General features: G+C 41.3%; 1 protein-coding gene across 2 annotated transcripts in view; it reads left to right on the top strand.

Moving 5' to 3' along the window:
- TMEM244 (transmembrane protein 244) overlaps nucleotides 1–24,603 on the top strand; it is a 74,432-nt gene extending 49,829 nt beyond the window's left edge. The window contains exons 2-5 of one of the 2 annotated variants that reach the window (XM_019538025.1): nucleotides 12,907–12,980; nucleotides 20,578–20,703; nucleotides 22,396–22,440; nucleotides 23,251–24,603. In XM_019538025.1, the coding sequence (XP_019393570.1) occupies nucleotides 12,914–12,980; nucleotides 20,578–20,703; nucleotides 22,396–22,440; nucleotides 23,251–23,345 (333 nt within the window). In that variant the 5' untranslated portion in view covers nucleotides 12,907–12,913 and the 3' untranslated portion in view covers nucleotides 23,346–24,603. The remainder of the gene's footprint in view (nucleotides 1–12,906; nucleotides 12,981–20,577; nucleotides 20,704–22,395; nucleotides 22,441–23,250) is intronic. The other variant, XM_019538026.1, reaches the window with a different exon arrangement.
- Nucleotides 24,604–27,759: the final 3,156 nt, after the last annotated feature.

Here is a 27,759-nt window from a genome sequence, read left to right as displayed (position 1 = left end):
AGGTTTAGATTAGACATCCATAAGAACTACTTCACAGTTAGAGCGGTTTGGATCTGGAACCAACTTCCAAGGGAAGTGCTGCTGGCTCCTACCCTGGGGGTCTTTAAGAGGAGGCTTGATGCATACCTAGCTGGGATCATTTGAGCCCAGTTTTTTTTCTCCTGCCTTGGCAGGGTGTCGGACTTGAAGATCTATAAGGTCCCTTCCGACCCGACTTCTATGATTCTATGAAGAAGGAAGAAAGTGCTCTAAAGTTGTAACTGAAGAGACATTCACAGCAATTAGAACACTTCAAAAATGGTGGATCATACTCTAAGTTAACCCTGGATGGATGTGTACTAATTTAAAGCACTTTTCTGTTAAAATACTTTTTTAACATCTGTGCCAGATCCCATTGAGGTTCAACTTAGAGCAAGGTTGCCACCATCCCAGGTGGCATTGTACAGGGCTGTGGTCTTGCCTCAGGTACACCTAACTTTCTCTGGCCAATCCAGGGCTCGTTCTGCCCCCATAGATTTCACTGACCCTAGTCAGTGACAGCCTCTGATTCCAGCCTAGTGCACAACCTTACTAGGAGGTGCAGGGGGTGGGAGAAAGGTGGGTGTTTTGTCCCTACAGCCACTCTGGCCCCATGGTGCACCTCAGCCCAGCCAGGGAGGCTGCACGGGAAGGGCTTTGGGGTCTTTTCCTCCACAGAAGCTCAGGCCAGGCACTGTCAAATTGTTGCTTGGCAAGGGGGGGCACTGCAGGGAAGAGCTCTAGGTTCTCTTCCTCTGCAGGTGTCCCTGCTGAGCATGATGCAGCCTGGGCAGCAGAGCTTCAGGTAGAGGGATCTGGGGTTTCTCCCCTCCCCTCATAGCTGGTCTAGCCAGCAACATGCCATGGTGTAGTGGGAGGGACGCTGCTTTGGGGGTGGGGGAGCGGGCTGCAGAGGAAAGGCTCCAAGTTCTCTTGGCCAGACAGCAGCACATCACTACCTAGTGAGTGGGGGGCTGCTGGGGAAGGGTTCCAGAGTCTCTCTTCCCAAGTCTGCCCCTGCCAGGGCATGCCGCAGTGCAGCACAGTGAAGCCCAAATGGGGGCACTGCAGGGAGAGGAGTTGGGGTCTGCTGACAGTCACTGCTAGAGAGCGCAGGACTGGGGAGAGGGACCACTCAGGCAGCCTCCTAAGAGGTGTACGGGAGTGCCCCTGGCAGCCAGGGTGAACAGGGTCTGAGTCCCCCCTCACTGAACAGCAAACATCTGTTCGGTTTGCTCATGCTCTAACTCAGTGGTTCTCAAACTTCTTTTTTGTGGGCCACTTGAAAATTGCTAAGGGTCTTGATGGACCACTTAATAAACTTTTTTTGTTGTTCTACAAATCAAAGCAAACAGCTCATATTTTAGTATCACTAATCTTACCTTTCTAATGCAATGGTTGTGCCTGTTCTTTTGAACAAAGTTCTGGGAAGTCAAGTGTAATGTTTGTCAGGTTTAGCCTCAGGTCACTTTTCTGCGGACCTCCTGAATGGAGCTTGTGGACCAGTGGTGGTCCGCAGACCACAGTCTGAGAACCTCTGCTCTAACTTATAGCACTTTAAGTAAAGCACAATAGTTGGAGCACTTCTGCCAGAGGCTTTTTGAATGTCTGTGCCTTAGAAACTAACTCATCCAGAAAAGCATTAGTTTTTGTAGGTGTGACTTCATCAGATGTTATAAATAGATATTCTATATATTACTGGAGGTATAATAATATACTGTTATAATAAGGTAGAAGACTATCCAAGTCCTACCAATGTCAACTGAACTCAATTGACCCTAGTGATAAATGAGTGTGCTTATCATGTTTAAGTACTCAGCAAATTATAGGATCTTGTCTTTTATTTGTACTCTCCCCAGGTGTCTTTGTATTATTTCTGGTCTCACTTAGTGAAATATGTAAACACAAACAATTGAAAATGTGATTTATTCATGCTTTAGATCATTACTAAAGTTACTAAATAAGATAGACACTCTTGTTAGATAGTAGACTACTACACCCCACACACTTAATTAATACTGTCATTTATCATTAGGCATAGTCTGTGGTACTTCAGCCAAATTTCAAATAAATCAGTGAAAGGAGTAGTGTTATGATTATCAAGAGTTTTTTTAAACAACTCCATCATTTTATGACTGCTTTTTTCCTAACTATTATTATGACCCTTATATAAATGAACATTGTGGAAGTCAGGTGCCCTTTGTACTCTATTTGACCCTTCATCATTATTCAAAAAACATTTCAGATGCACATAAAAATCTTTCCACTGACTTATCTGGACTCTGTCACCTGAGATGAGTATTATTTAGCAAAGTGGGCATGACTTTTTGATTAGTAAAAATTAATCTCAGGCTGTTAATTTGTTGGGAGCATAGCATAACCTAAAAGCAATTTTTCAGGTCATCTGAAATATGCGGTGGCTTAACACATTTGGCTCCCTGCCAAATTAAACAGCTACAATTGTGGCAGAGCCCAGGAAGTTTACACAGAGAAGGGCATGTTGACCATTCTTTCAAAAACAAAGAGTGCCACCTCTACAATTTACTGTCTGCTGATATCCAGTGCTTCCTGAGATCATTTGGTGACCTGCTAATTCATTTTATGCTGCGGTAATTATTTATCTGCCATTTAGACTGGCTAGTCAGATTTTTAGAATGTACTGCTTGAATTGAAACTTTGGCTGGGGGAGAGAATTATGTCACTTTTTCATACATCTTGAAGGTGGTGCATCCAAGAAATGAATTTATTTAATACAAATAAAATTGTATGGAATTATAATTTTCTTTCCAAGAAAAAAAAAGTTTTAACTAATAAGTCAGTCAGTGTGGTCTCTGAGGAGACTAAGAAATGAAAATACAGACTACAGTTTTCATGTTTAATATTAAGTACACAGGTTCTGTTAATAACTAAACTAAATAAGAGAAAGATGGTAAAATATATAATCATATTGTAAGCTTTTAACAAAAATATAATTGTATTATTATATTACATAGATTTTATTTTCCATTTTGTTGTATTGTTTTAGCAATATCTGTACAAAACTAAATAAAAGAAAGAAGTTGTGCCACTTGTCAACATCTCTGAAAATATAGTCCCAAATCATCCCTAATATAATTAATTGTATACCTTCAAATAACATATAAATAACAGAATTCAATACTTTTGGTATTGTATCCAGTGACTGTTTAATGTAATACATGTGAAAAATCTTTAGAGCATTGTCTAGTTCTCAGGTCATCTCCCTTCTCAGATTTATGATCCAGCTATAAGCAATGACAGTCATTCTCTTCCTTCCCCTGGACAAATTGAGTGTCAGCAGGAGTTAGTTTCCCTATCCAGAATAAGAGCCAGGTGGAAGCAAAGCACTAAAATCCTGGGTTTTTTGGATCTAAATCTGTGCCAGATTCTACCCACATATCTTTAAGACAACTGTTTTATACAATAAGTGAGAATGAAATACAATGACAAATCCAGGGGATGGAAATAACCTGTATCAGAGGTGTAGTACACTTGTTTGGTGCCCTGGGCAAAGCAAGGTGGGGTGGAAGGGCAGGATAGTTTTAACCAGACTCCTCAAACTGGTGGCAGCTGCTACCGCAGCATGGGCTTAGGCTGCTGTGGATGGGCATAGGTCACCTACATACCAGATACAGCAGCACCATGCTACAGGCTTCCTAGGGGCCACCAGGCTGGTATCCCTTCTAAATGGGCACTAGGAGCCAGAGCCTTGTTCACCCACTCCTTTTAGATATGCTACTGATCTGTAGAAATCTTCAGTTGTTTAAAATGGGGTCCGTGACTATGCAGTATCCATGACATAATGCTGATATGAGTTAATGTTTGTGGGACTCTTAGAAGTGTTTTTTTCAAGAATTCAGTAATTACAGTACTCAGATCAGAACACATAAGCTGACTGTTACCAAATATATAATTTAGAGTTAAAATTGAATCTAAAGGAAATTCAAACCTATTAAGATACTGAAATGCACATTTAAAGCACACAAAACAACTTTTAACTCCAGCAATACAATAACATGGTGAGGCAATAAGCATGAAATAACAATTAATGCATAACAGTGTTTGTAGACCCAGATTAGGTTAAATTGTATGTTAATTCATCCCATCTTGTTTTAACTACAGGACAGAATTAAGGCTGTATACAGATTTTTTTAATGGATATTTCAGTTCTTGAATATATTTGGATTTCTTTTTAATTTAAACTTAACTCTTGCTTTAGGGATAAATGAAACAACCTAGCAATTTTTTATATTTAGGATAAGGCCTAAGGATCTTCGCAATGCAAAATATAGACACTGAGGTCCAGGTTTTACTCCGCCTATTAGGCATGTAAGTGCCTTTGGATTCTACTGCATCCTGTTCAAGTCCTGAAAATCTATGAATGTAACACTTTTGTAATACAGATCATATTGCCTTTAAGACTGAGTCACAAAGAAGTAGTTAGGAGGAGGAGAAACCACCCACCTTTTGCATTAATTGTTTTACAGGGACTTGAGCAGAGTGGAATAGACTTACATGTAGGCACCTAAATCCATTTGTTTACCTAGAAAGTGAAATATAATCTGGCCCTGGATAAACTGAATTGCTTTATGATTTTTAGGTTGTATAACTTGTTATATAAACATCAATAACCTGTTTACTGTCTACTTTATTAATATAGACTTTTCTTATAATTTGTAATTTGTAAATTGCCTTGTTTTTTAATTGTACAACTAGCAAAGGTTTGGAAAAGCATAACAAAAATGACAGACCTATAAAATATTCTCATCTAAAAAAATATTAGGATTATTTACTCTTGAAAAAATATAAACAGGGAGGTGCACCTTTTATATAGGGAACATAAAACAATTTGTGATATAGAAAAGGTTGACTGGGAATTTCTCTCTCTTTCACAAAGAAAAATTCAATAAGATTAAGAGTGGGAAGTTAAAGATAATAAAATTGTGTCATTAAACTGTGGAACTCATTGCCATATAAGACCCCTGCGAACAAGAATTCAGCAGGATTTAAACAAATGGATTTTTATATGGATATCAGGAATATCTAGGACTATCATAATTAATTACAAATTGTTTTCAGAAGTATGTTAAACCTTGTGCTTCAGGGCTTAAGACAATCTCTAGCTATTAGAGATCGGGAGGAGAGCTATATTAGGGACAGATTATCCCATAGCTGCCTACTTAAGCATTCCTCCGAGGCATCTTGTTCTGGCCACTGTTAGAGATACGATATTGGATTAGCTCAACTGCAGATCTGATCCAGTATGGCAATTTCTATAGTGGAATTTTTGTTTTTAAATAACAATTCTTTATATGTACGCAAAAAAAAAAAAGTAAACTAAACTGAATGTTTCCATATGATATTTCTAATTGTTTAAGGATAGGTAGCATAAAACTAGAGCTCGTAATTCAGCCCTCAAGATTTTCTTATGGCAAACCAGGTTTTTGATTTCATGAAAATGACGATTGAAACAGTTCGCTTTCCTCTTGTCAAAGAATGGAAAATATCAAAACTTACAAAAGTTCAATGTGTAACTTTGTGACACAATATTGACATTTTCTCTAAGAAAAAAGTGTCCGCATCAAGTGTCAAGCTTAAGGTTTTAGATTTGCTTTTTTAGAGCCACTTTGTTGTCTCATCCTACTCTAGAGCAGTACAAAGCAGCCACATATCATGAAGGCTACATTTATCATTAGTATACTTGTTGTGGAGCCGTTTTAGAGAGGAGGACAGTAGTGAGAGAGAATCAGGATGTGTTACAAGGGGAAGCTGATATCTAGGAGAGGGGCTCAAATTCCAGTTTAAAGGCTAACCATTCTTGTTTATGTTGTCATGCTATGTGTTTTTGTAAGTGAGTGAATCCCTTTCCCTCTGAAGAAGAAATGTAGGAAGAAGAAACCTCTCCCTGATGGACAGGGATGAGTGAGTGGTGAAATATGGAAAAAGCTTTGACGATATCTGTGAAAACTGCAGCAGTAAGAAGACACAGCTCCATGTCAGTGCAGTAATGGAATCCCTAAACTCTGTTAGGCTTTTAATTTTGATAACTGAGTTTGCTGGAACCAGAGATTTGAATAATATCAGTGGCTTCTGGTTTAACACAGAAAGTACAAGAGTACACTGATTTAATAGATACTGCTGCTAATAACATCTTGTGTGCCCCACTCCTCACTAAGGAGAAAAAGCAAGAAAAAGTGAAAAGGGCTTTTATGACCAATTTTATAGGCAGACAATGCAGGAAAGAGTCAATTTTAATAGGAAGTACAAGGAAGAAGGGAAACAAAACATCTGGAGCTTTTATTTCTGTAGTTCAGCGTCTTGGTTCATATTGCAAATGTGAAGTATGAACAGAAAAGCTAATAAGAGCCAGGACAGTTATAGACATAAGAGACAACACTTTATAAACACAGCTTCAGGCCAATCTAGGACTCCCTTTAGCAAAAACTATAAAGTAAAGACATATGAAACCATAAAGAAACAGCAGTGGGATTTACTTACTTGCAGCATTGGGGGAGAGTGCCTGAGACAGTACTATCACAATAAATACACAATTGTGAAAGAAGCAGTTGGACCTAGTTTACATTTCAGAACAATATACAATTAGAGATCAGAATGCCAAAGAAGTTTGGAGGGAGAAATGAAAAACTGTAGAAGACATGGCAAATCACTGTGAAATGGATATCAACGCTGTCAGGTAAAAGATGCCAAAGAAAGGGGCCATGAACAAGGGTTTCTTGGAATATCATCCAGATCACTGGGAGTAATGGAAATTATCCAGAAATTATCCCAAGCTGAGGCCCACAGTTGAGCCAGGAAGCAGAATATGCTTCAACCTCCAGCTGACAAGTGGACCTGTAGCCACTGTGCGAAGGCTTGATGGTTGCACATCCAGCTCTTCTCCCACACCACTGCCAAGCACCATCGACTGACTGATTTTGTCACCTTTCCTTTCATCTGTCAAGATGTTGGATGGCCATAGGTTTTATTTTTAGAAAGTATGCCCATGATAAAACACTACCTTGGCACACAAGCACGGACATATGTAGTTACAACCTTAAAATTTATACTGATGCAGCATTCACTGTAGTTCCAAGATACCTGCATATGGTCTAAGAAGACCAATAAGATTTTATGTGTGTCTAAAAACATTACATTAGATGTTTATGGCCAGTTCTGTGGAAGACTGGAGAAAGGGCAGAAAGTTTTTCCATGAGTTACACGAATAACACAAGAACTAACGACTCCACTAGCAAGGTTACTGCTCTTTAATAACTATCCCTTGGGGAGGAACAGGAATGAAACAGTGAGAACCAAAATACTATATATCTTGGCAGGGTTCATAAAGCTATTAAGGGAGTGCAAAATGAAATGGGTGTTATCAAGAACAGGAAGAAGGTAGGGTAGATTTGCATCTTATAGAGAGATACATAGCATAAGCTCTCACGAGCTCAAACTCACTTCATCAGATGCTGTAGAAGGACATGAATAGAGCAGTGAATAAAATGGAGAGAGTGATTTGACTACAAAAGGCAAAAAGGGAGGCAGGGAGGGGAGGAAGGAAGAGAGGACAGTACTGAGAGCAGCAAACAAGCAAGCAATAAATCCATATGAACAAAGGGCACAGATCAAAGTTACATTTATCACGCATTCGGCCCCCTAAAAGCATTCTACAGCCATTCCATGACACACATGCACAGTCGTAGTAACTCTTGTTACTGTGCAGTAGCATCCTCGGATGGCTTTTTGGTGATGCTGACTATGCAGTAGCTCATTATTACTGTGCAAGCATCACGTCATGTTTTGTGTCATGCGATGCTACTATGCAGTAGTAACAAGCTGTTGTGGAGTAGTAACAAACTACTGTGCAGTCAGCATTTCTTGTGTAGACACAGCCTGAGAATGCCAAAAAACAACACCACTTATGTTACAACGTCTGTCCTGCAGAACCAATAGTCATTCTCAGCTGTAAACACAACCTGGATATTATCGTGCAACGGGCTGATAAAGGGAGGCCACTGTTATCATGTACAAAACGTCATACGTAAGTCAAGAGACAACTTTACAACAGAGAGTTTTACAAACTTCTGACTGAGGACCCCACAGAGCAATGCCAGAATGAACTAGATAGACTATTAAAGGATCTACCTTAGCAAACACAGGATAGGATTACTGCTTCTACCTCCTGGGAGCTGAGGCCTGACAACTTTTACTTATTATCCAAGATCCACAGACCTGGCAACCCAGGATCCCCCATCATCTCTGGTGTTAGCACCACGACAAATGGAGTTTCAGGGTATGTTGACTCTGTTGTGTGCCACTGGAGCTGTTAGCTACTTGAAAGACACCACATATTTCTTAAAGAAATTGAACACCAGAACAGATTAACACCAATCTGTCAGAAGCTCCAGAAAGAAACAAAGGTCTGTGGCAGGATACTTGGATTGACCAACTTGGATTGATCTCAGAGTAGCTGTTCTTAGGTGGAAAAACTTTAAAAAACAATTTGAACAGTAAACTGAGGAACAAGAAATCATCCACAGTGGATTGGGTGAAGTGTGATTAAACAGGGACTATGGATTCTTATCCCATTACCTGGATTCGTTTTTGTGCCCCTTTTTTTCCTAGGGACTTATTGCTTGCTTGCTTGCCTCTCCCAGCTTTGCCCCGCTTCCCCTTTCCCCTCCTTCCCTTCCTGCTTTTTGCATTCAAATTACTATTGCCATTTTACATACTTTTCTATGCTTGTCCTTGCACAGCACCTGATGAAATGAGCTTGACCTCATGAAAGTTTTCACTGTGTATATCTCAGATTGAGTTAGTCTATAAGGTGCAAATCTTATAGACTTCTGCCTGACTTCAAACTAACATAGAAAACTACCTGTTTCATTATCAAAAACTCCCTTTTGATAACAGAGCCATCCCCACATACGTAGAGATCACTTGAGAAAATAAAGAGAATATAAATTAAGTAAAAAGAAAAGAAGATTTAAAAAGAGTAGAAGATACAGGGTCTATTTCTTCAGATAAAAGAGCGTATAGGTTGGTATACAAGACAACCCTGGTACCAAAGCTCCATGGAAAAATTATTATGTATGTGTACCTTACACAATTTAATACAATATGAGCAAAAAAGATGTATGTTTTTTGTGGATAACTAGACATAGGCTTAATTATAAGAAATCAAAGTATTGTCAGAGTTAGCTGCTACAGCATGATTTTAGCAAATCTTCCTGACTAAAGAATCTGTATCATTAACTGTGTTCATCAACCCATTTGGAAGTTATTGTTTTACTCGGCTTCCATTCAACATATCCTTAGCAGTGGAACGTTATCAAAACATAATGTTTCACATTGTGACCTGACTGCCTTCTGTCCTTTACCATACAGATACTATATTATCTAACAGCAGCGATACAGATAAACATGAATGACCTTATTTCACATGCTTCCAATAAATTGGCTTCACTCTGAATGGGAAACATGAATCTGGATAGAAGATAAAATTGATAGGACGCATAATTAGCAGATGGGGAATTCAGCTTGGCTCAGTCTCTGAGATGTTTCTTCTATAAGAAGACTCTTGAGTATGACAGAACATTTTAGCTCATCTAACAAAACTCTTAAGAGAGCTTCTTAATGGCCAAAACCTTTGAATCAGGGGAAGCCCACAACAAAACATTAAAAAATAAAGATCTAATGGCACCTCCACATGTTTTTGCACAACTCCCAGTAAACTATCTAGCAATGTTAGCCATGGCTGCTTCTTCATATGTTCTAGGACCTGGTTCACATTAAAACAGCCAGAAGGAGACCTGTGACCTGTTGCATTAGCATCAAGAAGCCTCAGAGACACCATCGGCCACTCATACAAATGGAACAGGAAATTGCAGTGGTCAGTTGGGCTTTGGAATGGCTCACTGCATATTTATGTAGCCTGGATTTTAATTAGAAACAGACCACAAGTCCATAATGCCACTGTTGGGTTAAAAGCCAGAGCCTGGTCTTCCATGAAGGATTCCATGGATTCTGACTACAACTGATGAGACTTACCTCCACTACTGAACACCTACCAAGGAGAGCACTTATGGCAGTACTATCCAGAGCCTTGATGAAGCAGTTATCAAAGGGAGAAAAAAAAGTTGCTTTAGAGAAAGATGTTAAAGCTTGCTATGAACTTACCTTGGCAGCAAGCCCAAAATCTGACAGTTGACTTAGCAGATAAGTACTGAAAAACTATCGGCTGAGACTTGCCAGAAAAATTGTCAGCTCTGCCACAGGATTTCCAATAGAGCTACTATGATACTGGCAGGGCTGAAATGATGTTCTCATGACCAGTGATCTGCTCTCAAAATTTGATTCATTTTGATTCCTACAGGCTTTCTATAAAAGATGCTCTCCAAAATTCATGAGGGAGTATGTGAAGATAATAATCTGCTGGGTGCCCTGGTCTAAGCAAGCCAATTAAGACTGTAGAAACCTTGCAGGAAAGCAATAAGTTAACTCCCCCCCACCCCCCCAAATAAATACATAAATAAAGAAAAATAAACAGTCATCAGAATCATTCATCTCTACAAAACTACTGGAAAGACCTTGGCAGCAGAAGGCAACAGCTGTTTTTCTGGAAAGGGCACACACATACATACCCACACGTTTACATTACCGTGCATTTGAATACATTCAGTTGCTTCTCTGGATAATGACTTGCCTCTACTTCGCTCCTCCTCAGTATGTGCTGATAAGAAACTTAAGTCATATTGGTAAGAAAGAGTTTGCAAAGCTTTCTTATTCAATAATGCACCATAATGTATTCCTGAAACATTCCTAGTGTTACCAATGGAAAAGAGGAGAACAGTGCAGGGTTTTAAAAAGACTTCTGCAAAAATATAGTGTGCTCATCTATAATACTATTGGAATATGTCCCGCAAAACTTCAGATGGAAAGAAGCTTAAGGACACCTGTATCTCATTCTGATTTATCTTAAAGCTACTTACTGAAATAAATGCCAAATAAAATTTGGCAAAAGTAAAATTTCAGTTTTCAGCAGAGAACAAAACTACTACCCAGTCTGAGAGCAGAGAACAGGGTACAGCTGAAAAGCTCCCAAACATTTGAAACCATTTGGAATTTGTCAGAAACTCCTAGACCTATCTAGTAGACTTTATAAAAAGATGTCTACAGAGGAATGAGGCCAATATTCAACATCTCCTAGCACAACAACAGGGTAAGGGCTGTCAGGAGATGAATTCCCTCTGAAGGGAATGGAGAGATACAGCTGACTTATGCTTTTCTGAAAAAGTTAGTTTCTAAGTGCCACCCTGCTCTGCTTTCTGCCTTCTAAGAGACTGAATTCAAATGAAAGTGAATTTCACATGAGAATTCAACAGAAATAAGAACATAGGCCAGAGCTGTCCAACTGGCAGACTGAGGGTGCATGCAGATTGTGAAAGGTTAACTTGGGGCCCCCAGGCTCCCATTGCTCTACTGCTGCTGCTGCTGGACTCTCTGGATTCCCTCTCCCTCCTCCAGCTTCCGCTTTCTTCCCTACTATAGAGGCAGGGCAGGGCAGCATTTGATAACAGATTTAAATACCTGATGATAGTTGTAAAGGGGATGGTGATAAACTATTTTCTGTGTCTGCAAGGGACAGGACAAGAAGTAATGCTCTTAAACTGCAACAAGAGAAACTTAGGTTCTGTCCTAGAAAGATCTCTCCCAATATGAGGCTGGTTGAGTATTGGAACAGATTACCTAGAGGTGCTCTGTCTGGGGCCTCCATCTTTGGACAGTTTTAGGAGCAGGTTAGGCAAACACTTGAACAATATTATTTAAACAGTGAAGATTTTGCCCTGAGCAAGGACTTGGACTATGTGACCAATGGAGCCTTATTTTTCTATGATTCTATGAATAACTGGTCTGAAGGCATACAACTAAAAAGGAAGTATTCTACAATACATAGTTTATATTAAAAATGAAGGGGAAAGTACAGAAATGTTTGGAGTTGGTTTGTTTCAACCCCCTTCAACAAACATTTTATCTCATAGCAGGGCCTTTATGCAAGGTGATTTCAAAAATCCTGTCCAAGTATTCTATTTTAAACATAAATAATAATATTGTTACTATGATCAATTTTTATTCTGTAATTTTAGTGTGTTTGTATAGGACCTTTCTGACCAATGCAGATAAGGCAATAGGTTTAATTTAATTTCTCCTTTACAGGCTGTTTTGCTGAATCTGTTGATATGCACAATAGTTTTCTACACTGTGTATTATGTGGTCCTTAGCATTTGTTTTGCAGCATTCAGGTAAGATTTTCTTTATTAATATGACTGAACATAAACAGTATTTCAAATGGTATACTGTCTGATGGAAAGGAGGAAAAGTTGTCCAAAATAGGATTGCTATTTACATTAGAGTACCTGCCCCTCCCTTGAAACTAACAAATTAGCCCTTCAATTCAGAAATTTGTATTCTCTGCGAGTTTTACTTAGCTTCATAATTCTTGATCAAATCAGTTCATACGCACAAACATATCAACTGAGTAAAAGGGAAAAGAAACCAGCTTTAAAAAGAAGGTTTTAAACGTGGCAGAAAGATAAGCTGATTGCTTCAGAAAGACATTTAGATATGTAGAGTCAAGAAATCCTCACTTTTATTTATAAGTGGCAATCACAGGTACAAACAAGGCTATGACACATAATGAAGTTAAGGAAACTTGTAAACTCCTCTCCTCAGGATATGTAATTTAGAATCTTGCTTAAATAACTCTTGTGTAAGCTACAGTATGCAATGTAATTAAAACATTAATATGTGGTCACATATATAAAGTTTTGTGAGTTACCTTTGTTAAACATTTTCCTTAAACTCTTACAGGTTGAAAATGTTGGATGGATGGGCACCTTTTGACTTTAAGACAAATCCCTCGTGGATTAACCCAAATTACTTAGGTACCTTGATTTTTTTTTTCTCAGTTTTTATGGAACCAAGAAAATAGGCTGGTTGTGGACATACTTGTCAACCCTGTGAATACATACATACATAATTCAAGACATTTTAATACTGCCACTTGGGTTTAAATAAGCTCATTGACTTTCTGATCAGCTAGCATTTAACTGTTTGCTCATCTCCTTTGAACTCTTCAAGAGGATGTCATTTTATAAATCAATACAATAATTACTTATCACCTCAGTAATGCATCGCTATTCCCAAGCTCTTTTTCCAATGTCATGTCTCTCCACTGGACTACTCCACCATGAACAGCAAGCATTCATCTTTATTACTTCATCTTCATTATAAATCAATTATTTTTTCTCTGTAATATTGTTGAGTCTAATCTCCTCCTGCAGCAAACTTTCCTATGATTCACATCAGATTCATATTTTAATATGGCCTTATGAATAACCCAGAGTCATAACCAAAAGCTGAGTGTCTAGGACAGCAGCAAATTATGGCTGCTGTTATTCCACTGGTACATTTGTGCAACTGTGGTGACAGCTGATATTTGTCACCCCTCCTCCACCTTTAGTCAGTGCCTAGCATGACTGCCCTGGTCCCCCATCATAGTTACACTATTGGAATAATAGCTCAAATACTGAACTCTTTACTCAGTTTTTACTCATGCACACCTTTTATTGACTTCACTGGCAGTTTTATCTGGGCAATAAGTGAATGCAGAGCTGTGACTTTAAGTTTTGGTCCATTGCCAGTTCAATGCACGACTGAAAAAGGGTATGGTTTGCACTAGTTCAAATCCCTTTACATATCTGCACAAAATCATAAAAATGTGACCCTTTCCAAAACTATTACTGTCTTCCTGTAGGGAAAAAGAAAGAAGCATTTACATAAATTAAGCTTCAGCAGGTTTGTAATCTATGTTGTAAAGGAGAACCACATCAGCAGGAATTAGAGCTGTTCAAATGTAAATTGTTTAGATCATCATCTTAAACACATACAGGAATAGAAAGAGCAGTGATATTTGCTACTGTGCCATTCTGATTTGGTTTTAGAGGAAAAAAGAACATTTCAATTAAGCTAGCAGAAATATGGCATTACTAAGAAAAAATGTAGAACTTACACAATTAGAATTAGTTTGCAAAATAACTAATGCAACTACTGCATCTCAACATGATAGATAGGATTTATATTTAAATTATGACATTATAGGTTGCCACATGACAACAATATATGAGGTACTAAACAAGACACATTGAAGACATGGGGAAGAATTCTGTTTCACCTAGCAGATGACTGAAGTATAATTTGTGACCAACTCTGAGTTACTCAGCTGAAGTGTATGGGTGGTTCCATTACTTTCTCCGAGTTAGTGTCCCCATTATAGGAATAGGACTGGCCTCAAGAGTCACACAGATCTCTATCTATTCAATAATGGGGGACCTTATGCACCCTAAAAGGGAAACAGAATGACTCCTACTCTTGAGTCAGGTAAGTCGGAGTTGGTCACAAGCTGCACTTTGGCTATCCAGTAGGTTAAGCAGAATTATGCCCATTGTTTCTGTGCCTTTGGTTTTTAAGAATTACCATTGACGCATTACAAACTGATGGCACAGTATGGCTCATTATATTCCACACAAGACAGGAGGAGTACTACTCAACCACTGAGGAAAAGAGCTGGTTTATCAGCTGCTCTATATGGGCACGTCTACAAGTGACGCCATGTCACTATAGCAATGCACTATGGCAATGTAGCATCAGTGGGCACAAGCTGTGATGCCACAACTATGTCACTATAGTGACATGCTCCCTCAGTATAGTGCATCACTACAGGAACGTAATAACAGTATGGGCTGTTATTGCACCATCATTTAGCATTTTCAAAAGGAAGTACTAAATGACAGCATGGTAACAATTACGTCATAGGGGCACATATAGATGCGCTCACAGAGTAACAGTCTTGTACAGCAATGCTTCTCAAAGTGGTGGTCCAGGGACTGGTGCCTGTCCATGAGCCACCGGTTTTCGGTCCACAGCGAGTTGCCAGGAAAGAAAGAAATATATTTGCCAGTCTGCAGCGAGTTGCCAGGAAAGAAAGAAATATATATTCACCAGTCCGCAGCGAGTTTCCATGAAAGAAAAATATATTTTCAGAAGCATAACATTGATATGTCATTGCGCCACAGTTCATACGTTCCAACACTCCAGGTGACGTCACGTTGTGCGAGGTGAGGAAAGAGAAAGAAACAGCCGGTCGTGCATTTGTGTAGCACTGTTACACACAGTTGCTGCCACCGGCTAAACCGGGCACTGGTCCCTGACTCACTGGAAAAAAAATTGCTGGTCCGCCACATCGGATAGGTTGAGAAGCACTGTTGTAGAGCATCAAGATTTATCTACTTTGCCTCGTACAGGGCATGTCTACACATGCAAATGCTGCAGCATGGGTTTACTCCAGAGTAATTTACTCCAGATTTACTCTGGCGTAAACAGACCCTGGGCAGGTGTCTACATGTGTGTGCATTTGGGAGTAGATTTTCTCCCACCCAGTTCTGCCCTCCTACAGCAGTCAGGTGGAGCTCTAGCCCCCCCCGGTGCTAACCCAGAAGCTGGCAGGGAGCAAGGGGCCAGGAGACAGCTGTCTCCTGGCAGGGACTGGGAGAATGCTCCCTGCTCCCAGGAGCTGCCTGCTGCTGGAGTGGGCTTTGGTGGTGAAGTCCCAGTGGGGGCAATGTTCCTCTGCCCCAGCAGCAGGAAACTCCCAGCCCTGGCTCCCCAGTCAGCTCCACCAGCAGATTGGGGTAGGGGGCTGGAACCTGCCCCTGCCCTGCAGCAATTTCCAAGTCCCATGCCTCAATCTCCCAATCAGGGCAAAAGAGTCATAAAAAGCTGTGAGGCTGGGACCTGCCCCAGATTGGATCAGTTCCCAGCCAGTCCCAGGCTGCACAGGGAAGTCTGCACATGCAACCCAGAGCTGGCTGGGAACTGCCTGAAATGGGACAGTCCCCAGCCAGGTCCAGGTTGTATGTGAAGATTTCCCTGTGTGGCTTGGGGCTGGCCAGGAACTGTCCCGGTCTGGGGCAGATCCCAGTTAGCTTCAGGTTCGGCAGGGAACTCTCGCTATGCAGTGGGTCAATCCTAGCTCTGCTCTGCAGTTACAATCATGGAGTGGGGGTTGGGAGCTCACTGCTACCAAGGCAAAGGAACAAGCTGCCTGGGCTCTGGAGGTGGAGCCTACCTTGGAAGCAGGCAGTTCCCAGGAGCAGGGAGCAATCTCGTACTCCCTGCTGCCTGGCTGACGAAGAGCAAATTTGCTCCCGGTTGACTGTCTACATATGCCTTACTGTACAGTAATTACTTGGCAGTTAATTTACTATTTGCATTTGGATTTGCAAATTAACTGCTGAGTAGAGCAAATCACTGCACAATAAGAGACTGCACATGTAGATGGTGATGCTTACTATGCAGTAAATTGCTCTACTGCACAGTAAAGCATCTTGTGTAGATGCACTGTCATTGTAGCTATCCAAGAAACATGAAATCCTCCTATTTTGGTTTTGTTATACCATAGAGAAGTAGATGCAGCTTGATGCCTGTGTATCAAGGCTGAGGGAAGATGTGCTTATCTAGCATGCAAATTCCATAGGGGTGGCTTGTGCTAGTCCTTTGGATTCTCTGCTTCATTTATACTTTATTCTTCATGTCTGTTCTTTATAACCATCTGCCACACAAGCAAAATAACACAATTGAATGTAACAGAGAATACCCCTCTGGCGGGGCACTAGGTCTTAACATGGCTGCCTCCCTTCAGTGGATGTTCTTTGTGCCTGATTGTGTTCCTCTCTCCTCCTTGAGGCAGGATCTTTGGTTCTTTCTGGCTGTATGCCCAAGGCCCCTTTGAGCCTGTTGGCTCTACTCCTGGGGCCAACACGGGTTCCCCTGTCAAGCAGAGGTAATCATAGAGTCATAGAATCATAGAAATAGAGTTGGAAGGGACCTTGTAGATCTTCAAGTCCTTCCCCCCACCTCAGTGGGAGAAAAACTGGACTCAAATGAGTCTAGCCAGGTAAGCATCAAGCCTCTTCTTAAAGACCCCCAAGGTAGGAGCCAGCACCACTTCCCTAGGAAGTTGGTTCCAGCTCCTAGCTGCCCTAACGGTGAAGTAGTTCTTGCGGATATCTAATCTAAACCTACTCTCCAATAACTTGTGTCCGTTATTCCTTGTTATGCCGGGGGCGCTAGGGGAAACAAGGTCTCTCCCAAACCCTTCTGGTCCCCCCTAATGAGTTTATAGACGACTGTCACCAGGTCCCCCATCAGCCTTCTCTTGTGAAGGCTGAACAGGTTTAGCCTTTCATTGTAGGGTCTGCCCTGTTGTCCCCAGATCATGCGGGTGGCCCTCCTCTGGACCCTCTGAATGTTGTCCACATCCCTCCTTACGTGGGGCACACAGAAGTGGATGCAGTACTCCAGCTGTGGCCTGACAAGCGTTGCATAGATGGGGAGGATCACCTCCTTGGTCCTGCTAGAGATGCACCTGTGGATGCACGACAAGGTGCGGTTAGGCCTTTCAACCGTGACCTCACATTGTCGGCCCATGTTCATCTTGGAGTCAATAATGACTCCAAGATCCCTTTCTGCCTCTGTGCTCTCAAGAAGGGAGTTCCCCATCTTATAAGTATGCTGCTGGTTACTACTGCCCAGTGCAGCACCCTGCACTTGTCAGTATTGAAACACATCCTGTTTATGTTAAACCACCCCTGTAACCTAGCCAGGTCTTGCTGCAATCTTTCCCTCCCTACTAGCATGCTCACCTCACCCCAAACTTTGGTATCATCAGCAAATTTAAACAGGTTGCATTTCATCCAAATTGTTGATGAAGAAATTGTACAGCGCGGGCCCAAGAATTGAGCCCTGGGGGACTCCACTGCCCACTTCCCCCCCAGGTCAAATATGACCCACCCACCACCACCCTCTGAGTACGACCCTTGAGCCAATCTGCAATCCATCTGACTGTGTAGGCATCAATGCCACAGATGCCTAGTTTTTTAATGACGATGGGGTGGGAGACGGTGTCAAAGGCCTTGCTGAAGTCAAGAAAGACTACGTCCATGGAGACACCTCCATCCATTGCCTTTGTGACCTGATCATAAAAGGCAATCAGGTTGGTCTGTCATGACCTGCCCCTAATGAAACCGTGCTCGTTGCCCTTGAGCATCATCCCTGAAGCCGACCCATCACAGATGTGCTCCTTGAGGATCTTCTCAAAGAGTTTCCCTAGGATTGAGGTAAGACTGACAGGCCTATAGTTGCCCGGGTCCTCTCTCTTCCCTTTTTTGAAGATGGGGACCACGTTAGCTATCTTCCAATCATCTGGCACCTGGCCCGAGCACCATGAGCGCTTGTAAAGCCATGCCAAGGGCCCTGCAATAACCCCTGCTAGCTCCCTCAACACCCTGGGGTGGAGAGCATCTGAGCCTGATGATTTGAAATGAAATGAAGAAAAGAAAGAAAAAAAGAGAACCCCAAAAGGGTCTTCCTGTCCGGTGTCCTACCGGTTCGTTCTTCCCACACTCCTGCCTATGCTTGGCAGTACACCCCTGCAGCGTCTATCTCCCCTTTGCACTCCCAGCCCAGCTCCCCAACCCAGTACCTGCGAGTGTTTGGGTAAAAACCCTTTAGCTTCCTTGAGATAGGTCTCAACCTGTTCTTCTGGGTCACCGCACTGGATGCTGCATTGTTTGGAACCTGTGCCAGAAGGCCACCTCTGTTTCTCCCCCAAAACTCTGCTCTGTGACAATTTGGTTAGGATGGGCCCATCAGAGGATATACACCTTACCCTATCTCTTTACCTGAGTTGGATACATTCCTGAGGGAGGTGGGAAACCTGCTTCCTCTGCCTACGTGATTGGTATCACATACCTGGGCGAGGGGCTTGCTCCCTGGGGAGCTAGGAACTGCCAGTTTGCCCAGCAACTAGTGATGCATTTCAAATTGGTTGGCTGTCAGCCAACAGGTGCTGGCCTCCTTTGGACTAAGTAAATGAGGTCACAAGGTACATGAGGTAACTATATAAGGACTGCCCAGGAGGAAGGGGCAGCAGCCATGAGGAAGACTCAGAGAGAGAAGAGCTGAACCATCTTAAACTTGCTCTCTCTCTCAAAACTCATGATCAAGGAACTGCCTGCCTCCAGAGGGAATCTCCACCTGCCTCTGGATGATATTTGTGAGTAAGCTACCGAAGATCTAACTAGATATATAGCTTGCAGTAACACAGATGTGTGATCAAAGGCTACCCAGCCATGGGAGTTTGATCTATGGGATTTCTCTGATATTGCTCTACCCTGTACCCTATTCTAACCCTACCCCTTGTAACCAATAAAGTTCTCCTTTGTACCTAGTGTGGGAGACTTATTGAGAGTGGGTCTAGATTATGCCTTGGGGTCCCCTTGGTTTGGCTGACTAAGGGAGACCACTTCTGACTGAGGGAAGCATCCCAAGTTCTTGAAGTGAAACAAGTACCCTCGAGAGCTACTAGGCCTGTGTTTCCCAGGGTGCACAGAGCCAGAATCAAGCCCAGCTCTGGGTGGTGGCAGTGGAACTGCCAGGCTAGTGGGTGTGCTCCAAGAAGGGGGTCAGCCAGACGTGAGGCCCCCCCACTTAGAGCCAGAAGATGGTCGGACGCAGTGAGGTGGGAGGCTCAATGCAGGAGCACCCCTTAGTGGCCCGCCACAGAACTTCTGTCGCTGAACCTCTTCAGAGGCATGAGGGGAAAGTCACCCCCAACACTTCTCCCCCACTGGGGTTCTGCCTCAGTCCCCTCGGTGTGAGGGAGCCTTGTTGCCCCTGCTGCCGCTCGTCACCCGGGCATTCCCTGTTCATGCCAGCTCTACCCAATGCCAGCACAGAGAGACTCTGCATCCACTCTCACTCTTCCCACCTCACTGCCAGTGGCCACTTTTATCTCTGTCGGTCAGCATGACTCCATGACATCACCCAGCGGCTTTAATCATACAAAAGCACAACTTGTGAATCACACGGGCTCTTCTCATCCTTCCGGTTTTGCTTTTTCTGCAGATTAAGTGTTTTTTGTGTGTTCCTTTCTTTATTTCATGATTTTTTTCCTGTGCTGCATCTCTCGGGTGGGGCTTCCCAATTCCTCTTCTCTGTCACCCCAGGAAAACTGGCCACAGTGACATGGGCAGGAGCTGCTGGGAAATGGAGTCCACTGTGGGCCAGATTTTGTCCCTTTCCCACAGTATAAGTGCACTTCCTTGTTGCACCTGCTCTGGGTTATAAAGAGGACATTGGTTACCAGTCTTATTAATCCTAGGCCCTTTTCTTCAATCTACACTGTAATGCAACATACACAATGAGGTTCCCCTCAGGCAATTTTTTGTGGCCAAGGCTGTAAATAATTGAAAACAAATTTTAAATGGAAACATTAGCAGACCACTTGACCTTGCTGAAAAATAATCTACCCTCAATTTTACCTTTGAAAGCTTAACTGCCTATTTCTATTAATTACATGTATGGGAACAAGCTTTCCAAAACATTTGTTTATACTAATAAATACCCTGTTTTCATTTACAGTTCTTCTAGTTTCATTGGAAATTACCTACTTTATTTGTGGATTGCTGTTTGCCTTGGTTGTGGAAGAATGGGTTTGGGATTACGCTATAACAGTTACTGTTATTCATATCATCTTAACATCATTTGGTAAGCAAGGATCATTTTAAATAAATGTACTGTACTATAAACTGAGCAGGACTGATCAAAATTTTCCCTTTAATTTCTTATTGGACTAACAATGGCACTTTATCAAATTCAACAAATATTAATTTCTCCTCTCTTCCATCTTGTATACAATATACTGCCGTTTAAAACACAATGGCACTTTGTTGCAACAATTTTTAAATGGCAATTATCTTGCATTGTATTTAAGAGGTTTCATTTGTAACGTACCAGAGACAGCATTTGAGGAAAGGAGGTGGTTTCAGCAACAGGGAGTTGTGCACCTTTTGTAAAACAAGTAACTGTTATCAGTGCCCTGACCCTTCAAGGCTCCAACCTAAGTACCTCAGTCAAAGTTCAATGTAAAACAAAGCCTGAAACATGATTTCAGCTAAACCTCAGTGAGGAAAATAAAGCATTTTATCAGGTCTGGCATCTTCTCACATAGTGAGAAAGAAAAGGAAGCAAGCAAGAAAGAGTTGTCTACAGCAAATGAAGCTCATCATCAGTTTTTGCCAGAACACCTGCTAATCCCCCTATGCTGTTTACCAGAGTGCTGGGATGGCTGATTGGGAGAGATATTTTAACCCTATTTCTGCCTATTTAACCCTAAGTCAATGTTATATTATCCTGCTTCATGGCAGTTCCTCCTATGCTTTCTGGTCCTATTCCCTGTTTTGTTTTGAGTATCCAAGGTGTGGAATTTCTGCCTTACTCATGAAAGGAAGGTAAATAAATAGAGATATTAGAACAAGTAGCAGCTCTGCAGAAAAGGACCTGGAGGTTACAGTGGAAAATAAGCTGAATATGAGCCCACAACGTGACCTTGTTGTGAAGAAAGCTAATGGCATACTGGGCTGCATTAATAGGAATGTTGCCAGCAGATCGAGGGAAATAATTATTCCCGTCTATTCAGCACTAGTGAGGCCACTTCTACAGTACTGTGTCCAGGTTGGGTCCCCCCTGCAGAAAGGATGGGAGCAAGCTGGAGACAATCCAGCAGAAAACAATGTAAATGGTTAGGGAGCTGGGGTACGTGACTTATGATAAGAGATGGAGGGAACTGGGCTTATTTAGTCTGGAGAAGAGAAGACTGAGAGGTAGCCTCCAACTACCTGAAGGGCAGTTCCAAAGAGGATAGACTGCTTTTGGTGGTGGCAGATGACAAAACAAGAAGCAATGGTCTCAAGTTGTAGCAGAGGAAGTTTGGGGTAGATATGAGGAAAAACTTTCTCATGAGGGTAGTCAAGCACTGGAACAGATTATCCAAAGAGGATGTGGAATCTCCATTCTTGGAAGTTTTTAAGACCTGGCTAGACAAAGCCTTGGCTGGGATGATACAGCAGGGGGTGGTCCTGTTTTGAACAGGGGGTTGGACTAGATGACTTCCTCAGGTCCCTTACAACCCTCATTGTCTCTGATTCTATGAATTTCCTGATACAGGGCTTAAAATGGCTGATCCTGCTCTGAGTTCAGTTTAGGATATTCTCCCATTTTAGGGAGCTGGGGTATATTTTTTCCTGTACAGCATTTTATATCATCACTTCAGTTTATGTCCCTGTTTTCCTTCCAATTCCTTTTTTCCCTTTTTAGAAACAGTTTTAGAAGAGAGATTTTTTTTTCACGTGTGAGACAATCTTCAAGAAGTTTTCAGTGTACCTTTTTTTTACCTTGCAGTTATGTCTGAATTCCCTCTGATGTTGCACTGGTGGCTGGCATTAGGTATGTATGAATTACTGACTTTTTAAATTGCTTGGAACTGTGCACCAACTTAGTATTTGTAGTTGAGAAATCACCCCCTCAGTAAATTGTAGTCTTGTGAGTCCAACAAACATCTAAAGACAAGTGAGATGGTAACATTTGTATATGTGCTGCTTTCTACCCAATTCAATTTATACAAAAGAACACAGTCAAGTAGATATGGCCTGACATTTGAAATGTCTTATACTTGTTATGTTCTAAGAATAAACCCTGCTCACCTTATCAGTGTTAGCAGTCCAATTGTAGTTACTGATTTTGGCGAGGTGGCCCTGACTTGGATCTTGGCTTATACTTTTTTCATTAAAAGTAACAGTAAAGCTCCAATTAGGGAATTAGAGATCCCTGGCCTCTTTTTAGAAATACATTACTTTGATATTTAGATGAAAAAATTGCAGAAGCCAGTTAACAAGTACTCAGGGTCATATAGAAATCCTCAGATAGATGGAGTTACACAAACAAAATTCTTGATCTTGTAGCTGGTCCTGCTTTGGCAGACACAGGTGCCCAGGCCCAGCCTGGTGGAGGATTGAGCTGAGGAGATCATTTAAAAATCCTCATTTTGTGAGTTGACGAAAAAAAATAACATTTTCAAAATGGGAAAAAACAAATCAAACCAAATCCCTAGCTACATTTCATTGGTGTTATACAGAAGAGAGTAACAAAAACGATTATTCTATGTCTCTATTCATTGTAGGATTGGTTTAAATACTGTTGTAATGTTTGCATACCGCTACTAAAATTAACATGAAATATTTTTATGTTTCTTTTCAGGAGCTGGCTTAATTTCAATGATTTGTGGAGGAGAGATTTTGGCATACTGCTTGTTCAAAGACAACTTCATTTACCCAATTCTGGATGATTTTTGAAAAGCAAAAATGGAAATTTGTATCGGAGTCTATATTATTTCTATTTTCTAATTTACATAACAATCAAATGAGAGATACTGTCAAGATTGTAAGCGTGCTGTCCCCTTTGTTGCCTACAACTGTTTACAAAATGCATGTAATTAGTTTTAGTTGTTTTGGGTGGATATTTTCTCTTACGCAAATAGTTAAACATGCTCTCCATTTCTTAAAACAAACAAACCAAAAGGAAGAGCAATGGCATTAGCACAGTCCTCATGCATAATCCTAAAGCAAAGCACTGTGTGAGCAATGGAGAGAGAAACATTTCAATTCAAGCATTCAGAGGCTTTATAAACACACATTTCTTGGGTCAGAATCTGGTCTTCTCACTAGAGTTGGTTTGTGCCACTTCTGTGCTGCAAAGTAACTTCAAAGACACCTTAACTGGCTTTTTGGAGACCCAGCCTTGATGAATCCCTGCATAACACAGGTTTGTGAACTCTTTATAACCCATTGCATAAGCAATCTGCAACATAGGATGTATATAAGACAAAATGTAGTTTGACCAGTGAGCAACAAACTTCAGCTGATTTATAGCTGCTAGTGCACCCAAGGGAACAATAGGTAGTGGAGTGTGTGAAAGGACAGTACTAGACTGCTCTAACTTGCACGGATGTCTGCTAGTTCTAGAATGGGAAAAGGCAAGTATAATTTACAGCCAACTGTGTGCCCCTTCCTCTTCTCCTCCGTGAGCTGCCAATTCCCAGAATATAGCCAGTAGATTATAAATTTCAGAAAAAAAAATAGTGCCTCGAATTGACTCTTCATCTCTTTATGTGTAATGGATTGGTCCCACTGTTCATCTCAGGCAAGATTTTCAGTGAACTAAATCAAGGGTGTCATATGGGACCACGGGAAATCTGGGACACTGACCCCCTTCCTGCTCTCCCAAGACAGCAGTGCTGCTCTAGGCAGAGGTGGGTGGAGACAGAGGCGAAGTGGCATGGTGCACAACGTAGGTGGGCAGCAGCGGTGCCTGCCCACCCATCTAGAGCACTATGGTGCTCCACCTCCATTTCCTTGCCAGACTGCATCCCATTCCCCTACAGTTCTCTCCCCCACTGCAAGCTCAGTGCATGCCCAGCCGGGGCCACAAGCTTGGAGCCACTCCCCCAAACATGGGTCCCCACTGGCAGCTGGGTGAGACCCCAGGTCCCCTCAGGGAAGGGGTCTGAGCCACCCTCTCTACACCCACCACTCCCCTGGATGCCACACACACATACATGCACGCGCGCGCGCACACACACACACACACACACACACATGCGCGCGCGAGCAGCCCTCACTCACAGCAGCACTCTCCCACTCTACCCCCATTCCACCCTGGCTGATTCCAACCAATTCAGGGACATTTGCTTCAGTCATCAACTAGCCAGGATGGTGGGACAGCCTACAAAATCTGGGGTTGTCCCAGCCAAACTAAATCCATCCATACTGAGTGTTACATGAGTAACATGATACGCCAGTACTGAATTTGCCCCATTGGTTTAAATCACAGTTTTTCCTGAACAGGGACAGCAAGACTGGCCCACTTAAAATGTTTGTGTTTACATTAGAGTACTAAACCTTACATTTGCCTTAACCTTATTTTAAAGCTAATGCTTCTCTACAATCTTAGTTTAAAATAGTAAGGTAAGTAATTTCTCACATATAGTCAAGAGAAATTCTGGTGGAGTTTCCAAGCAATATGTATTTAGTGATCACAAGTGACACACAAGAACATTTGAAGGCAGATCATATTTGTAAGTCCATAGCACTACTTGGACTACAAGAGAAAAAAATATAATCTTTTTTATAGTAACAACAAATGGATGCCTGTGTGGGGTCTGATAAATAAAAATCTTTCTAATGACTTTGAAGGGCATCAAGTTGAACCCCTAAATATTTTCATTATGCCGTATCTATACATTAGCTACACAGATATTAGGATCTAAGTATGCCTGAGGTTGCATTTAAGAGAGGACATATTTAGTCCAATGTAAAACTATAATAATAATTAGACAGGGAAGAAGTAACATTTTAAACTAATATATTTTACTGGCTTTACCCTAGTCTCTACATAGTTTATGTGGGCAGTAGAGCTATTCAGCACAGTACATTTGTGGATTAGGATACAAATTAATCCATGAGTGGAATAAGTTTCTATTTTTAAATATGGAAGATTTTTCTGTAAAGGTATTAGCCCAGCTGTAGCTTGCAACAATTTTGTTTCCTGTAGTTGCAACATTTTTAACTTTTGTTTTACCTTTAAACGTAAAACCTTACTGGTAACAAGAAACATCCTCAATTTGAAATGAGAAGTGGCCCAGCCACAGAATTTCTCTCAAATATACACAACTAGGCCAGTGCAAGTGAAAAGATCAGAACAAAAGTTCTAACAAAGGGGAAAAAACATTGCTGCTGCTGAAAACCATTAGAGTTAGCGGAACTTCAGACAGTGAACAGTGTGAAAAATCACTACTATGTTGGCTATATCATCTTATTCCTTGCATGCTGTTTTGCATCACTAAAAACCTATTAAATGCAATGTTAAAAGTTGAGACAAATTTCATTCTTGAAATAAATATTCACTGTGCAGACACTAACAACCATGATGGTGTACACATTACTTACGGTGCTGAAGCTGCTACGCATACTTGATGGTAATTCATAGAAGGTGTTCATCTTGTAAAGGCATAAGGTAGCACATTCAGCCAATCCCCTTTTGCTTGAATAGTCAACCCAACAGCATTAGAAGCAGAGCCAGTAAAAGGGGTAGTAAAACAATTTAAATACAGCAATTTGGGTGGGGTGCTTTGGTAGTAGTCAAAGCATAACTGACATAGAAACATTGCTAGTGAGATAAGGAAAACTGCTTTAGATGCTATCACAACAGAGCTGGCAGAGAATATAAGAGAAGTCCCCCCTGTGAAAGATTAAAGCAGAGCAGAGAAAATAGCAAGAGCAATCAAGAAGGAAGCAGCAGGACTATTTGGAGATGAGGCCAGTGGAAGGAGATGGTAGTATGAAAGGAAAGACTAGAACAATTAAATTAAAAAGGGACCCATAGTAACTTCTGCACAACTGAGCCTGTAACACTTATTCATCAGAGCGAAAGAAAAAACACATATGCAATAAATTCCAGTAAGTTGGTATAGGAATGAAGTGCACAGACCCCAAACCTGGGTTTATCATATAAGATAATAAAATAGGGACATTTTGAATTATAGGGCTACAATTTTCTTCTCAAAGCCAATGACTTCTCAAGCACTCAGGTGTATGTACGTGATTCTGTCCCTTGTTAGAGTCCTTTAACCCAACCATCTTTTACACATGAAAAGTGGCCTAGGCATAGAATTTCTCCAAAGTAAGTAGAATAAGGCCAGTGCAAGGGAAAAGAGCAGAACAAAATTTCTATAAAGAATTTACAGTCTCATTGCTGCTACTGTTCTGTCTTCACTTCCCTACTCACAACTATGACCTGTAATAGTCCCAGCGTCATTGTTTTCTGAACTCTTTGCTATTTGTCAGACAGCCCTAGAACTTGACATGCCTAATAGATCTCATCTTTCAAGCAGGTTTGTTTGGTGAGTGCTTTTTTATCCTTTTATAGTTTGTTTTGATTTAATATGACAACCAGGGGCTTGCACAGGTATTGCTGAGGGCATTCTTTGGCTGTGAAAACGTTTATTACTGGTTAAAAGAGAGAGCCAATCTCCTCTCTGAGATCCTAGATTGAATTTCCAGAAAAAAGTAGTTAGAAGTTGTAAGCCAAGCATATTTGGTGTGAAAAACAATAAAACAGCATGGTGACTCACAATGACACATTTACAAATCACTTTAAGAGTGCAATTGAATTAAAAATTTTCATTTCAGGGAACCTCATACTTTTCCACAATAACCCAGTAACTTAGATGACATCTTTCCTAAGTTTAGCAACCCCTGCCTGGTTCCATCTTCAGGTCTTTTAATACAATATGGTATCCTTTCCATAGAGAAAATGAAAGGGTTTTTTATATAGATGGCCCAAGGTTGTTTTCCCAGGGTAAAACACTGTCATTAACATAATCCAAAGACAGGAATCAATTCAGAAAGTAAACAGATGAGTTTGGTGTTTCATTTCTGGGACCACAGTGTATGATGCTGCCATAAAGAAATAAATAAATATTATCTTGGGTTGAATTAACAGAAGCATTTTATTCAAGATATGGGAGGTAATGATTCTACTCTACTCAACTATACTCAATCCTTGTCAGGCCCCAAATGTAGTACTGTGTTCAGTTCTGGGAACTGCATTTTAAAAAGAAGTAGAGAACCTGGAGAAGATCCAGTGGCAAGCAATGAAGATTATAAAGAAGCTGGAATGCAAACCATGGGTGGAAAGGTTGAAATAACT

Source organism: Crocodylus porosus, unplaced genomic scaffold, assembly GCF_001723895.1.
Source record: "Crocodylus porosus isolate Cpor-Errol unplaced genomic scaffold, CroPor_comp1, whole genome shotgun sequence".
Lineage (NCBI taxonomy): Eukaryota > Metazoa > Chordata > Crocodylia > Crocodylidae > Crocodylus > Crocodylus porosus.
This window is presented reverse-complemented; position numbering and strand designations above follow the sequence as displayed.